Source organism: Bubalus bubalis, chromosome 15, assembly GCF_019923935.1.
Source record: "Bubalus bubalis isolate 160015118507 breed Murrah chromosome 15, NDDB_SH_1, whole genome shotgun sequence".
NCBI classification, from domain to species: domain Eukaryota; kingdom Metazoa; phylum Chordata; class Mammalia; order Artiodactyla; family Bovidae; genus Bubalus; species Bubalus bubalis.
Window position 1 is genome coordinate 37,126,820 of NC_059171.1, and position 16,849 is coordinate 37,143,668.

Below are 16,849 nucleotides of genomic sequence, written 5' to 3' on the forward strand. Positions count from 1 at the left end.
AAAACTCCTTGTAAAGCAGGATAAAGTAGGGAAGGTTGCAATGGCCTAAATTTGTTTTCATACTTTGAACATATTGTCTACGTGTGCCAAGCACAGAGATGGGAGACAGTGAAAGAAGCCATGGGATAATAAATGAGAGAAGTGGGGGAGGGGCAGTGGAAGAAATTGACACCTCGGAATCCTTGACGAAATAACATGAATTAATAATGGAAACAAAAGTCTTAAGGGTAGAATCTGAGAGCAGATGCAGCTGATAGGTTTAACCTACACAGCAGGATATATGGCCATGTGGATAAATTTATAGTAAAGTACAAAATGGGAGGCAACATGTGAGACGAGCACAAGCATCTCTAAAATACCTTCCCATAAGCACGAGATGGATAGGGAAGCCAGAAATGAGAGAGTTAGGAGGGAGTGAAAGGCCAGAGGTCAATGGACTGAGAAACAAAGAAGACTTAGATGGATGGAAGATGTCAACCTTCAAGAAAACAGAGGAGTGAAATTCCAAGCAATAAGGTGGTCCAGGTGTGATTCAGGTGTGGTTCAGCTCATTGAAGATAGCAAGAAGTTGTAAGGCAAAAAATTGTTGAAAGTGTCATGAATGTGAAGGATAACATCCCAAAACATGGGGTCTAAAAGAAGTCTGTGAGCAAGGTAAAGGTGATGTTGAGGATCAGCAAACCAGGGAAACAGGATGCGGAAAAACAGAAAAGTGAAGGTGTGAAGAGCTCACAGTCAACTGTATGGAGGAAGAGAGTGATGAGGGGCCGGGGTGAGATGAGTGCTTTTCTTTGCTTCCAGAGCTGCTGCCTTCATTAGAAGGAAACTGGTGTCATCAAGAGTAAACAGATCATGGTCGTGGTCATGAGGGAAGAAAACCATTCTAGGGGGGAATCCATTTTTTAACAAATAATATGTCACAGTAATAGAAGAGGTCTCAATGATGTATTTTTCATTCCGCTTGTCATTGAGGAAGCAGGAAGAAAGCAGGTATAGTCCAGGATGGTAGGGGATGCATGGAACAGCAAGGAGGGTGCTAGAAGAGACACAATGATGTTTTCCCCTTGGTGGTAATTTTAAACAAGCACAATCAAGACTCTCTTCTAAGTCACTGAGCATATTGGAAACTTCAAAGTCATTTTATGCTTTGTTGTTGTTCACTCATTTGTGTCCGACTCTGCGACGCCATGGGCTGCAGCACCCCAGGTTTCCCTGTTCTTCACCATCTCCTGGACTTTGCTTAAACTCACATCCACTGAGTCAATGATGCCTTCTCCTCCTGCCCTCAATCTTTCCCAACATCAGACTCTTTTCCAATTTTATGCTTATTCATTGAAATTTTGGGGGTCCATCACTATAGCTGCACATCCTCATGATGAATAATTTGAAGAGGTCTTCCTTTTGGACATACTTGAAGTGTTTACTGAGAGCTGTTTGGCAGTAAATAAAATAAAACAATCATGAAAGATCATTCCCGACAGCCTGAGCCTGAAAACTCAAAGTGGGTTCATTGATCAAACCAATGAAATTTCCTATTAGATAAATGCCACACACTAAGTATCAGGAAGTGATGACATGAAGAGGTGGGAAGATAAAAGATCTACACAAAAGGTTTCACTCACACCCTGTTTTATGGTTTCTACTCTGATGCTGCCACCACACCTATGAGTTTTGCTTATTAGTATAATAAAGAGATAGAATGACTAAAATCTGATGACCAATGCATACAATTAAACACGGTTCCTCAAAGGCTAAACCTGACAGACAAGATTAGTATTCAATTAGTGTCTGATGATCTTGCCTAATACTTTTTCAGCCTGCTCGACATGTGTTTGTATGTTGCTGTGTGTAGCTTTGCTTATCTTCAGCTGATCTTTGAGAAAATTTATCTCCTCTCATTTATTTTACTTATAAAATATTGACACTAAGGCCAAATATAAAATGGGGATAAATTGGGGCAGGGAATTCAAACCATACATAGAATCTTTAAAAAAAAAAAAAAATCCTTCTAAGTGTTTAAAAGAAAACAGCAGGGTCTTCTCTGGCGGTCCAGTGTTTAAGAAGCCACCATGTAACACAGGAGGCCTAGGTTTGATCTCTGGTGGAAGAACTAAGATCCCACATGACTCTGCAGCAAATAAGACCTCCTGGGGCAACTACAGATTTTCTGCAAAACAAGGAAAGTTCCTGCATGATGCAGGAAAGATCCCAGGTGCCCCAACTGGGACCTGCTGCTGCTGCTGCTAAGTCGCTTCAGTCGTGTCCAACTCTGTGCGACCCCAGAGATGGCAGCCCACCAGGCTCCCCCGTCCCTGGGATTCTCCAGGCAAGAACACTGGAGTGGGTTGCCATTTCCTTCTCCAATGCATGAAAGTGAAAAGTGAAAGTGAAGTCACTCAGTCGTGTCCAACTCTTAGCGACCCCATAGACTGCAGCCCACCAGGCTCCCCTGTCCATAGGATTCTCCAGGCAAGAGTACTGGAGCGGGTTGCTACTAGGACCTGGTGCAGCCAAATAAATAAATGAATAGTTTTAAAAAAACAACAATTCATAAGTTTCAGTCAGGTGAAACCAATAAGTAAAGCTTTATGTGGAAAATATAACATGCAATTTCATGTCTACAGAACAGTGTGATGTGTGCATATGTAAAAATTAGAAAAATAGTCATCATCCTACCAGCTACCATTTAAAGAGCGCTTACCTGGGGTTTACTATTTTCATGTTGTACCATGTAATTCAGACATCCATATAGAGCAGATAACCTCAACCCCATTCCACAGATGAGCACACCACTGGCATGCAAAGCAGCTGGTTCCCTGCCCGACATCCACCGCCAACAGATGTTGGCACTGACCCATCTGACTCTGCCAGGCGACAATGTCCTAGTGGTGTTTTTAAAATCCCACGAGAGTCCCATTTAAAATTGATCCACTCCCTTTTTTAGGTGTGACTGATGACCTTGATTTTACCTTGAGTCACAGCTCCAAGACCTGACTTGTAGTTACATTGAGGAAAGTGGGATAGGGAAGCTGTGAGAGTTGGGAGGACAGGTGAAAGAAAACAGGTGGAAACTACGGGGAGGGAGACTAAGGGGAGCAAATAAAGAGTAGGGAAGTGGAGCCAGGAGCGCTGGCCGCTGGGTGGCACAGGGGACCGGGAGAACGGGCGCAGGAAGAATCGGGCCAGGTGGCCTCCGCACCTGTGCACGTGACCCGCGCGGGCGCAGTGGCGGAGGCGCGCTCACCTGGGTCCACGTGACGGGGCGGGCCCGGCCTGGCCGAGGACGGCGCGGCCACGCCCCCCTCCCTCCCGAGCGGCGCGCCAGGACCCGGCGGGCCCGAGCGGCGGCGGCGGCGGGAGCCCGGGAGGCGGAGGCGGGCGGAGGGAGGTGGCGGCGCGCGGAGACGCAGCAGCGGCAGCATGTCGGCCGGCGGAGCACCAGTTCCGCCGCCCCCGAATCCCGCCATGTCCTTCCCCGCGCCGCGGGTCACCCTGCCTGCCGGCCCCGACATCCTGCGGACCTACTCGGGCGCCTTCGTGTGCCTGGAGATTGTAAGTGGGGCACCCTGGGTGAGGGTTGCGCCCTGGGTGGCGAGGACTGGCGGCCGCATCCTGAACCCCGGGAGCTGTCTCCCTCTGCGCGGTACCCCGGCTCCCGTCCCCCCGACGTGGCCTCCTCCGGCGCTCCTACCGGGGTCCTCCCGGTGCCCAGCGCAGCCCGCATCAGGGCGGCGGCGCCACCGCCCGGGCCCTCTCGCCTGGCACCTGTTACGCGGCAACCTGCTCCTCCGCTGGCGACAGAAATGGTCCCGGGAGAGCGATCAGGAGGCCTCGCGGGGCCGAGGATTGGGGACTTGAAGAGTAGACAGGCTATTTGGGTTTGGGGGTACCGTCGGAGACTCCGGGAGGCTTGCCCGGGGTGGGAGGTGCTCGGGGCTGGAGGCCTCGCCTGTTGCTACCTGCCATTTTATTGGGTGGTGCAAGGTGTAGCCGATGACTGAGTGACCAGGAGGCCGCCAGGATGTGGAAAGCGGGGGCGGGAGGTACCAGGAAGAGGAGGAGGAAGGCTAAAGACCTGGGCACTTTTTTTTGGTTTTAGTTTTCTCGTTTTGCCACTCTGAGCGCCCTTTGGATCGGGGAGAGGAGCAGGGCTCAAGAAGCAGAGCAGGGGAAAGGTGAAGCACAGACGGTTGCCCTTGGCAGTAGCTAATCCAGTGAACTGAGGCTGGTAGGGGAAAGGTACAGACGTGGCTGTCAAGTTCCTAGCTGCCTGCCTTTGCGCCTCTCCCTTCCTCGTCTACCTTTGAGACTCAGCCCAGTTCCTTGGGCTTAGGTGACCGTCGAGTTATCCGGCCTGTCGTGCAGGCTTTTGGGCTGCAGACTTGAACTTTTAAAACGTCATTTTATGGAGTTGGGAGGTTTTGAAGCTCGCTAGGAAAAATGTGCAAATATAAATTAGGCAACCTGGGGTTGCATCATGCCCTGAGAACGGCAAATACAGAGGGAAACGTTCGCGAGTCGGCGCCTTTTCTGCAGGCCGGATTTGTTTGCTCGCTTTGGGGAGTTTTCCTTTCGTCCCCTCAACCCCCTCCTTTGCGTTTGCATAACCTGGATTTGGGTCGCTTCGGTTTCACTTTTGTGCTTGCGGGGCTGGGACGCCTGGTGAGCATTGGTTTTCCGCCCTATTGTGCTAAGGCACCCTAAGTTAGGTTTTAGCTCAGATTTGAATCTGAAAAAGGAGACAAGTTCCAGGCTTTAACATCAGTAATCGGATCGTGACTGCGAGGCTGGAAGAGGCCGATTTGAGTCTGTGCCCAGTTTGGAAGTATCTGAATACCTTGGGATGAGGGACGAGCATCCAGGTGAGAAGAGCCGGGAGAGGGTGGCTTTGTGCGGTCTGCACCGCTAGGCCAAGGGAGACAGTGTAGACCAGTGAAGGCTGGCAAGAAATAATTCACAGGTTTTGGGCCAATTGAGTTTGCTGTTCTTCAAACTCCAGTTGTTTGCATACCTCTGTCAGAAATTTTTGCCATATCCACTTGTTCTAGAATTTACAGATTGTGCACTTAAATGCATTTACCTTCTGCACTTCAGCACCTTATCTTAGCCTCATCCTAAGCATTAAAAACATGAATTCTCAAATCTGATATGCTGGTTATATTTTTCTAATATTTATTCAAATAGATACTTGTATATATATACATATGTATGTATATATGGGCTTCCCAGGTGGTGCTAGTGGTAAAGAACCTGCCTGCCAATGTAGGAGATGCGAATTCAATCCCTGGCTTGGGAGCATCCCCTGGAGGAGGGCACGGCAACCCATTACAGTATTCTTGCCAAAGAATCCTGTCAACAGGGGAACCTGGCAGGCTACAGTCCATGGGGTCACAAAGGATTGGACATGAATGAAATGACTTAGCAGAGCACAGCAGGTACATGTATATGTAGCCATATGTGTCATAACATATATGTATATATATGCAAAGAAGGCTTATCCCTGTGCTATCAAATCACATGCCATCTCAAGAACCACCCGAGTTTATGTGCCACTTTCTGGAAACTCTGCTTAATTCTGAGGGAAAAAAGTGAAAAATGATTTATTCTATTTCCTCTCTCCCACCCCAGTATCCTCTTTATTTATCTAACCCAGTGGTTCTCAACTCCCGCCATACTTAATTGCTCAGGCAGATTTTCAAAATAGTCCCTAGGCCAGACTAATTAAATCAGACTCTCTAGGGGAGCACCTCAAGTCCATGAGGTTTTTCAAAATCTCCTCAGAGGTACTAATGCAGTCTTGGCTGAGAACCACCAAGGGAGACCTTTATGGGACTCTGTTGACAAGAAGCCTCTCTCCCTGCTAGAACTTTTGCCTCACTCCATTCCAGGAGAAGTCCCAGACTTGTGGATATTTCAATCCAAGAAATATCCAGTCTCTTTCCTCATGTCTCTTCATTTCCCCTGGCTTCTTACCCCACAAGCACTTCTAGGGTCCTTATCTAGATAGAATGCCATCACTTCCGAAAGCCACTTTCATTTAATTTTCACTTGTTATGGCCGAATATCTTGATAGGTTTAAATCTGAGCCCCCCATTACCTTTCACGTGATATTACCACCCCTCCTTCCCAACCCAACCCACAAAAAATAAAAGAACTAAAATATTTCAGTGGAATTGGTGACCTTAGAGAAAGCAGAGACCACATTGAAACCAAAGTATAACTCCTTCTTGACCCTCGTCATGTACCACGTAGTGCTGTTGGATTATGTGCTTTAAGAGAGCTGAGATGGAGACCACCTTGGTCCCGTTTTCCTATCTAGAAAGTCCACACTGAGAAGGTGTGGACAGATATGAGCAAAGGAGACATTTTTAAAGCACCTTTGGTCCTTGATTTCTTAATTTCCCTCTAATGTTCTGATCCCTTGAAATTGTTGAGTCTCCCGTGGCTCCTCTTCAGAAATTTCTCTGTAAATTAATGTGAGAAGTAGTTCTAAACACTGATGATCTCCTTTCTGGGGAGCCCTTATTTGAGCTCCTGCAAGGTTTCTAAATATGCCCAGACCCCTTAATTTTGACCTTCTATCAGATCTACTTGTCCTTGCAATTTCTTTATGTCCAGTGCTGTCAAAACTGAACACTTGAAAACCAAACCTGAAAAAGATGGGCTGGACTATCAATCGTTGATGAAACCATGATCTTGGAGTTCATGTCTCACAGTAAGCAGTAACTTTGCTCCGATAATTTTATTTCAATTCACCTTATTATACCATATTCACAGTCTGTCAAGTGTAAGGCAGTTGTTGGGGAGATAACTCAAAAGATATAGGTATTGTCAGCCTCCAAACACCAGGTAAAATAGTTTATAGTGCTGGGTTCCCAGGTGGAGATAGTGCAACTCTTAGACACCTAAGTTGTCCTCCTCTGGCATTTTGCACTCAGCTGTACTTACCAACATGTGCTTGCTATGAAGAGTTTAATACTAAGTTAGTTTTGCAAAGCAAAGCTTTTTAGTTTAAGATGGGAACCCTTCAAAAGTTATCATTTTCAAAATCTAATGCTTTGATTCAGTGGTTCCTGAATTAATGTTTTCCAAATTATTCACCAGGTAATTAGTGAATATCTATTGTGTACAAGACATCATTCTAGGAACAAAGATGTTTAGACCCTGCCTCACCTGAAAGAGCTTGTAACCTAGTTGAGAGGATATGTCCCCAAATAACTACCATTCAGGGAATAAAGACTCAACCATGGAAAGTGAACTATAGGCAAAACACTCTAGGCAGGTCTGTTTAGGAAGATGCCATTGGAGCATCTGAACTTTTGGGCTGAGCAAGCTGTTTTCGGTTCTTGTCCTTAATGAGCTTGTCTTGTATTAATATAATGCACAAGAAGATCAGAAGTACGAATGTATTACACATGGAAAATAGTGAAGGTCATTATTGTACTCAGTGTGTTTCACAGTTTCAGTTCAGTTCAGTCACTCAGTCATGTCCGACTCTTTGCAACCCCATGAATCGCAGCACGCCAGGCCTCCCTGTCCATCACCAACTCCTGGAGTTCACTCAGACTCACGTCCATCAAATCAGTGATGCCATCCATCGTCATCCACTGAAACTCACAGTTTCAGTGTTTAGGAAACCATCTGCATTCCCCCAGGATAATCCTGAACATCTCTCTTTATGTGAGATAGTCTAGGACTCTTATTCATAGGCTTCCAACTGCAGTGTTTAGGATGCCACAATAATTTTCATGCATTCCACAAATGATTAAGAACTAGCTATGTATCACACCTTCTTTTATGCCCTGAAAATAGGACAATTAACATAACTCCTGCTCTTAAAAGAAATTCCTATACAGTGAAGTAAAAGCCAGGAAAGAATTATAATGCTATGTTTGAAGTGATAAAATTGATTTATGAAAAGTACTGTTTAAAAACAGGGTGGAGTACATCTGGCCACTGGGAAGGTCATATAAGGCAGCTTCAATGGGACGGTGACATTTGAGTTTAACCTGAAAGTATGCGTAGAGGTTCAATAGACAGAAAAAAAATGGGAAAGAGAATTCCAGATAGAAACGAGAATATGTGCAAACCCCAGAGACAAGAAAGACCATGGCATAGAGGTCCTGGCAACGATTAGTGTTTTTCAATGTTTGTTTTTTTACATGACTCATGGGAAGGTGGCAGGGAAGGAAAAAGGGCAGGTAGAGTTCAAGGTGTGGTTTGCTGAGAAATGATCAGCCAAGGCATAACATTTATTCTGTCTGTGATGGGGAGCTGCTGAAGGACAGAGATAAACTTGATCAGACTTGTGTTGTAGAAATCTTTGAGTAGTGAAGGTTGGTCATAATGCAGAGAGATTGAAGGCAGGGGTGATAGCTAAGGGGCTTACTGCAGTAGTTTGGATGAGGGATAATGCAAACCAGAAGTATGACAAAGAAAAGAAGCAGAGAAGAGACACAGACTTGATGTTTAGAAGGTCAACCATGATGTAAAGTTGTGACGTGGCCTGAAATGATCCTAGACCAAACTTGAGTATAATATATAACACAGAGGAATTATACCAGAAAAACAAAATGTTAATGAAAGGATGATGGGGAGGGATGGGCTATGCAGCAGGCATGTGCAGTCACGCAGATAAATTTATGGCAAGGATTTCAGGTTATTTTCAACCCACAGCTTTGACTGTAGATGGACTAACACATAAATGTTTCACTGTGTAGAGTTTTCCTCTCTTGCCCAGAAAATAGATAATGGTTGCAAAGGGACGTTGTGTGTCTGCAGTGGTGAAGATGGGGCTATCTGTGAGTATATTTCCCTGTGTGGGTGCTAAGTCACTTCAGTAGTGTCCGACTCTGTGCGACCCCATAGATGGCAGCCCACCAGGCTTCCCTTTCCCTGGGATTCTCCAGGCAAGAGCACTGGAGTGGGTTGCCATTTCCTTCTCCAGTGCATGAAAGTGAAAAGTGAAAGTGAAGTCACTCAGCCATGTCCGACCCTCAAGGACCCCATGGACTGCAGCCTCCCAGACTCCTCCATCCGTGGGATTTTCCAGGCAAGAGTGCTGGAGTGGGGTGCCATTGTGTTAAAAGGATTTTAATTCTTAGGTAAGATTTTTCCTTTGCCTCTGAGTTGAGAATCTCTATCCATGAGAAAGGAGTCTTTAAAACTTCATAAGAGAAAAAAAAAAGCCCCTGCCAAAGATTATTTTCAGCAGTCATTTGCCCTGATTGGCAGCTCCCTAAGAAATATGAAGAACTGAAATATGGGAAACTTTAAACCAAGTTGCTGAAAACCTTGACCTTGAGCTCCAAAGGAAAAGGTAAAGGAGAGATTTGTCTTGTGGAGTCCGATAGAAATGTTGTACCTAGTGGCAGGAGCCGGGGATGGAGTGTATCTGCATTGATACAACTGAATAGGAAAGACTGTGTAATGACAGAGGACAGGAGCCAGGCTGGTGTACCCAATACCATGCATGTACAGTACTTAACAAACGCTGTATGATTGTTCTGTAGGACACATTGAAGAGTGTGTGAAAATATTTCAGAGAAACTGACTGGAGCTGGGAAGGGCAGCTTTGAAGTATGCCTGCTTAAAGTCTTGTCCAATTTCTTTTTTTTTTTTTTTTTATAACAAGTTAGTAGTTTTTATTTTTTTTAATTTTATTTTATTTTTAAACTTTACAATATTGTATTGGTTTTGCCAAATATCGAAATGAATCCGCCACAGGTATACATGTGTTCCCCATCCTGAGCCCTCCTCCCTCCTCCCTCCCCATACCATCCCTCTGGGTCATCCCAGTGCACCAGCCCCAACAGCAGATGAATGGGTAAGAAAGCCATGGTACATATACACAATGGAATATTACTCAGCCATTAAAAAGAATTCATTTGAATCAGTTCTAATGAGATGGATGAAACTGGAGCCTATTATACAGATTGAAGTAAGCCAGAAAGAAAAACACCAATACAGTATACTAACACATATATATGGAATTTAGAAAGATGGTAACAATAACCCTGTATACGAGACAGCAAAAGAGACACTGATGTATAGAACAGTCTTATGAACTCTGTGGGAGAGGGAGAGGGTGGGAAGATTTGGGAGAATGGCATTGAAACATGTAAATATCATGTATGAAACGAGTTGCCAGTCCAGGTTCGATGCACAATACTGGATGCTTGGGGCTTGTCCAATTTCTTTCTAGAAGAAAGGAAACATTTTATTTAAAAAAATTTTATTTATATTGTTGTGTGAAAATTGTATAACTCTTCATATAGAATTCATTCATAGTGCTTTTCAGGTCTGTTATATTCTTCTGCTTCTCTGTATATTCTTGCTATTAATTTTTGAGAGTTTGATATTGAAATTCCAACTAAAAATCTTAATTTATCTACTTAAAAAATAATCGTGATATATATATATAGTGGAACTATATGTAACCTTGTTCTGTATCTTCCAAGTCTCCTGTAAATGTGTTATCATACTTTCATAATTAAAAAAAAAATAAAATAAGAAAAGAGAATAGTAAAACCTAAATGGAAAATCTAGGTGCTGTAAGTATTCACTGTAAAATTCAGTCTTCTTTTCTTTATGATTTTTTTTTATAATAAAACATTGGAGAGGAAACAAAAAATTTTTTATTGAAATATAGATAGTTGATTTACAGTGTTGTGTTAGTTTCATATAAACAGAAAAGTGATTCAGTTATACATATATATAAGTATTGTTGCTGTTGTTTGCTCACTAAGTCATAGCCAGCTCTTTGTGACCCCATGGACTGTAGCCCATCAGGCTTCTCTGTCCATGGGATTTCCCAGGCAAGAATTGTGGAGTGTGTTGCCATGTCCTTCTCCATATATAAGTGTACATATTTTTTTTACATTCTCTTTCATTATAGGTTATTACAAGATATTGAGTATAGTTCCCTGTGCTATGCAGTAGGTCCTTATTGATGCTCTATGTTTTGTATAGTAGTATATATATTTTAATCCCAATCTCCTAATTTATCCCTCCACACCTTCCCATTTGGTAACCATAAGTTTGTTTTCTACATCTGTGAGTCTATTTCTGTTTTGTAAGTAAGTTCATTTTTAGCATTTTTTAGATTCCACATATAAGCAGTATCATATGATACTTATCTTTCTCTTTCGTCACTTAGTATGATCATCTCTAGGTCCATCCATGTTGCTGCAAATGGCATTATTTTATTCTTTTTATGGCTGAGTCCATTGTGTGTATTAACCACATCTTTATCCATTCGTCTGTCAATGAACACAGATTCCATGTCTTAGCGATTGTTGATAATACTGCAATGAATATTCGGGTGCATTTATCTTTTCAAAATATGGTTTTCTCAGGATATTTGTCCAGGAGTAGGATGGCTAGATTCTATGGTATCACTATTTTTAGTTTTTTAAGGAACCTCCATTCTGTTCTCCATGGTGGATGTACCAATTTACATTCCCAGCAACAGGGTAGGAGTGTTCCTTTTTCTCCACACCTTCTCCAGCACTTATTACTGCCCAACATCTAAAATGTCATGACTCTTCTTCAGGAGCTTATAGTTTACTTGACTTTCCTGTGTCCTATTTTATATGAAAAGGGCCATGCTCTTGAATAGTCACCAGAGACGACATTCCTAACTTTTGTATAATAGCTTTCAGAAGAAGGGGGATAAAAAGAAAGATAAGAGGCAATGACTTGTACAGTCCTTGTTGATGCTGAAGCATTGGTATTTCTGCATGAACATTTTAACCTGGAGGATAACTTGCTACCTATAAACATATGAAAAACAGATTTTAAAAATCAAGGGAAATTATAAATAAGAATAAAAAAGAGCCAGAACATACATCTTCCCTATAATATGGCCTTTCCATTTTAGGGTTAGTAAATGGCAACCCACTCCAGTATTTTTGCCTGGAGAATCTCAGGGATGGCGGAGCCTGGTGGGCTGCCGTCTATGGGGTTGCACAGAGTCGGACACCACTGGGGCGACTTAGCAGCAGCAGCAGCAGCAACAGCTATTTGAGAAACCAAAATGGAAGTTTAGGTCAGATGGACAAGGAAAAAGTCTAATTCTTTATGACACTGTCAAATGTATTTTTAAATCTTTCAAATGTAAATTGAAATAGCAAATCCTCATTTGCATTAGGTCTTTTCTGTAGATGTCATTTCTTGTTGCTTCTCAGAATTTGTCCTTTTTTTCCCCGATTAAAAACAAAACAAACAAAACACCTTGACAATGTTTGCTTCTGAGAACTGTACCAGGGCTAGTCCAGGACCAGTTTGAATGGAAATCAGCATGGTGAGAAGGCAGATGGTGACTGATGGAGAGGATCCAGGGTGGATGGGGCAAGGCACAAGACAGGCACTACTTTGGTCACTAGTCCCATGGCCATTGCAGTAGAATAGGTAAACTGAATAACATCTTGGGCTCAAATGAAGAATTAGAAAGAAGATTGAAAGAGGTATCATGAGCTAGATTTCAAAAGGTACCAGCTTCCCCATAACTTGCCACCCTAGGCTCCTAAGATCTTGTACCAGGCTGTGGGTGTTGCCAATAATAACTTAAAATTTGAGAAGGACATGTTCCTGCTTCCCAAGTCTTCATGCCTATTTTTGAACACCCACCATGTACCAAGGAATGAGCCAGGCTCCAGACAGCAGTGTGTTCCCAGCGTCTCAAGCTGCTCCTCAAGAGCAATGTCCTCTAGAACCATCTATTACACACACTGGTGAGTTTCCATTCATTTCAAAGAGAATGCAATTGAGCATCTTCAGTATAAAGTGCTGGCCTGGGTTCTGAGCATACAGAGATGTTTAGGCAATGTGGCCGACTCTGACCTCACAATCCAGTGGACAAAACGTGCATGCGAGCCTCTGATTTCAACCAGTCAGGGAAGTCTTTCTGTTAAGACTTGGTAGCAGAGTTTTGTTATCCAACAAAAAGTCTCAAGGCAGCATGCTGGGCAGAAGCATGGACCAGTGTGATGGCCTCTTTGTATGCAGGGGGAGAGGGGCAGAGGCTGCAGTGCAGAGAGAGCGCGGCAGGGAAAGGAGCACCGCAGGGGAGAGGGCGAGCTTGGAGAGGCTGACAGCAGTCTCCCCCGTGCTGTCTCCACTGGACTGCAGTCATGTCGTGAATGACTTGGCACTTTTATGGGCTGCCTTGTAAATACATCTATTAGTTATTGTATATGTTGACTGAAGTATATTCCACTTAAAAACATTCTTTGGAACACATGTTGTATATAAAACGGAGTTATAGGTGATCTAGTCACTAGAAGATAAATAGTCTTAACATGTTAAACGTCCTTTAACCATATTGTTTCATGTGCAGGAACCCGATTGGTTGGCATCCATTGAAATAGGAGAGATTATCAAGAAGATAAGGTGTTCTGAACTTTTGGAGGGCCTCAAACCCCTTTGTGATTCTGATGGACATTGAAGACTATATATGACTGTATACAGAAGACTGTATACATAAAAAATGTATATGCACTTACCTACACAATTTGATATGATTTTGGAGAATCAGTCTGGCCCTTTCCCCCAAGCCAATCCATGGCCAAATTACAAAAACTCTGCTCTGGAATAAACATTAGACTTTTGGGGGCTGGAATAGAATAATGTTAAGAGTATAAGTTCAGATCCCAGGACTAACATTTATTAACTGTATGATTTAGAGAAAGTTATTAATGACTCTATCTTGAACAGCTTATCTATAAAATTGGAATAATAATAGTGCTTATCTCTCAGTGTGTGTAAGGCTTAAGTTGGTACAAATAAAACCCTCAGAACAGTGCTTGGAACCCAAGAGCTAGGTAAATACTAGCTCATATTTCTCTTAGCCTCATCAGCTTTAACCTCATATGTAAGCCAGGTTGGGAGACGTTTTTTTCCTCTAGGCATTCTGTTTTTTTCATTCCACTGATATACAGTGATGAAATGTCCAATATGTAAATAGTAGGGAAATTGGAAAGAGAGGGTTATGCATTACCTACAGAAAGTTCGCAGTATTGAAGTGTTTCTCCTTAGGGGCAGTCTGACCAGCCCTTCATACCTTCGGCTTCACTTACCTTTTCCTGGTCTCATTCCAAATATTGACTGAAAATAGGTCAGCATAGAAATTGGCCTGTTTATTTAGTGAATAATAAGAGTATACTAAGATGAAGGTGTCAAAGTGGTTTGGAAATTATTAGCTAAGTTGTCAGAGGGCATGTTTAAAAGCACGCTGTTAGGAAATAAGTGACATTTGAAAAGAAAAAGGGTGTTTGCAAAAGGCATCCTTTGGGGACATAGGAAGGCCATCCAAATAGGAGCCAAGTTGAGAAGCTTGTAATCCATGAAGCCAGAATTATCAGTTACTCGAGACCATGGTTTCCCGTGGGGTTACGTATTTTTGTCCATCCACAGTTTCTAGTGAAAACGTGTTTTAGCTCCAGCTGTGAGGGTTCAGTTTGGTGTGATGTGTGGATGAATGCTTGCCTGGTTTTCTTATGGCAAGGCTTCAGCCAGGTCACACCCTCTGGCCTGCAGGAGCCAATCTGAAGTGATGAGCACACACTAAGCCACAAAGGAGACCCCTGGGTTTAGGAATAGTAGCAAACCCTGCAACTCGGGGTGTATTTGAGCACTTGAGGTGCATGCCAAGTACACTTAAATTTGAGCTCAGGAGGCGAGGGGTAAGAGGGGAAGACTGATACCTGCTTGAAGAGGTTATTTACTTTTGCATTACCTGGAAGTCGGATTGTCTTCTTGTCAGGGCTGAGATTCAAAGTCATGAGCCCTGACTTTATTCCTGGAAGAAATTTCAAAAGGTGGTGCCTGAAGGAGTCTTGTATGCAATTATCAGACTTTTTAGGACACCAGAGAGTGGTGGAAGGCCATAATAGACAAGAGGTCAGAAGTGGACTCAGATCCAAGGCACACACACCACCAGTGAACTGGCATTCCCCGCTTCTTCAGGCCGCGTGCACGCTCCAGTTGCTGCAAAATATTATCGACTGTCCTCCCTCGGATTTTAACCATTTTTGTGTTCTGCTTTTCACTTCTAAAAACAAAGCTCCCTCCAGAGTCACGTCTTCTGAACAAGGATGCTGATAATTAATGTGGCTGGTAAAAACTCTGAACTTAGGAATGCCTAGAATCAGGTGAAGAGAATATACTCAACATTGGTAATGTTAGTAAAGGCTCAGTTTTTTTTAAAGTTGGAGCCAGATTTGGATGCTCAGGAGAAAAGTAGCTTTTGGCAAAAAGAAGAGGTAGTGTATTGTGGAGTAAGGAGAGATACTGTGTCAAGGCCCTACGGACCTGTTCACCAATGTGACAGTCTTGTAACGAGAAAGGTGGATCTCCAGAGTGGCTTAATTCTCTTCTCTGGCCCATCCTCTATCTACTGCAGTGAGCAAGACTTAAATCTGGGTTTCACAGAATCTCTGATCTATAGAGTGTGGGTGTGTGTGCACGCGCATGCGTGCAAAACCATTTGTGGGGGCAGAGGGGAAGGCATTCATACACCTTCCTGCCTCCCCTCCCCTCTTTCCAGCCATACCCACATCACAGACAGGAACGCAAGTGTGTTCTCTTCTCATATACAGACTTAGTTCCCTTTCCAATGCCTTTAAGGTATGGGAAGGACAGTAGTTTCGGGTCTAACAAGGACAGTTCATCTCTACTGTGTCATGTTAGCATCTCCAGTCACAGCCCTCATCTGCCTTGAAAGCCTGCTTCAGAGCCTGCCTCCCCGGCCTGCGTTCTGCAGTCCTCCCCTTCTGCTCCTTCTCCCCTCTCCCCATCTCCTGGAGCACACAGCGTTGAGCTCTTTTTATAGCACTCACAATCTGCTCCTGAATCAGATTTGATGGTGTCTATTTCTCCCTTATTGAGTGCTCCTGGAGACAGAACCTTGCCTTTTTTTTTTTCCACCTTTTTTCTCAGTGTCCTTCTACAGTGCTTGGCAGCAGATTTGAGGCTGGCCAGTTTGAGGTCCAGTCCAGGTTTATTACATGTTATGCTTAATTCCAAGAGATCATATAGCATCTTCTTTAGAGGTGTCACGTGATCATAACCTCTGTGTCGTATAATGATGCTTATCCTTCTGAGTCTGCCTGTCCCCAGTGGACAGTGGCAGGTTGTTCTTTATTATTCTTTATTTTGGCACCTGGAGTCTCAAAAATGATTCTTGAATTAATAGATATTTAGTAGTGATGTATATTTCTTAAGCAGTATTTAAAATAATGTTGCTTATTTGTTGGGGGGAGAGTAAGAACAATGTACCAAGAAGAAGAGGCTGAGAAAAAAGAAAAAATGGAAGATCTTATCACCTTCAAATATGTATTAAACAGTAAGAAAGAGCAGAGAATCTTTTACCAGGAACACTGTTTCTTTCATAGCTACTGAGGTTATGGTTATATTTTTTTTAATATATATTAATATTCATGACTTAGATTTACTTCATAAAACTTTCCGGGTTGATTGTTCATGTTTCGTTTGGAATTAGGACTTGAGATATAACAACATTATTATCAATTTATTAGACTGGCTCTTTCATTATTGTTGTTCAAGTGATAACTTAGGCTTTCCAAAATATTTTTCAAAGTACTAATGAATTGTGTGGGCCTCTTTTTTTTTTTTTTTTTTTAAAGAAACTTGAATTAATACTTGTATTTTTAACTTCTAATGAGCAAGTTGGATATTATCTAGCAAGATACACATGATTATTGTTTTTTTAATATTTGGTGCTCCGATTGTTCTCCCATGGGAAATAAGAGCTTGTTTGTTCACAAAGCAAATATCTAACAGCCTTCCATACGCCAGACATAACCTGCTTCTATGACGTCACCTATAT

General features: G+C 43.0%; 1 protein-coding gene and 1 long non-coding RNA gene across 3 annotated transcripts in view; one reads left to right on the forward strand and one right to left on the reverse strand.

Annotated features, from left to right (window-relative positions):
* Positions 1-342: 342 nt before the first annotated feature.
* Positions 343-3,154, reverse strand: LOC112579150. Its single transcript, XR_006544922.2, has 2 exons — positions 2,702-3,154; positions 343-1,430 (listed from the first exon to the last, which is right to left on the reverse strand). It is a non-coding gene; the product is annotated as an uncharacterized LOC112579150 (long non-coding RNA).
* Positions 3,155-3,292: 138 nt separating this feature from the next.
* The window catches only part of MAL2 (mal, T cell differentiation protein 2), a 33,379-nt gene continuing 19,822 nt past the window's right edge, over positions 3,293-16,849 (forward strand). The window contains exon 1 of one of the 2 annotated variants that reach the window (XM_044928644.2): positions 3,293-3,552. In XM_044928644.2, the coding sequence (XP_044784579.1) occupies positions 3,421-3,552 (132 nt within the window). In that variant the 5' untranslated portion in view covers positions 3,293-3,420. The remainder of the gene's footprint in view (positions 3,553-16,849) is intronic. The other variant, XM_006068052.4, reaches the window with a different exon arrangement.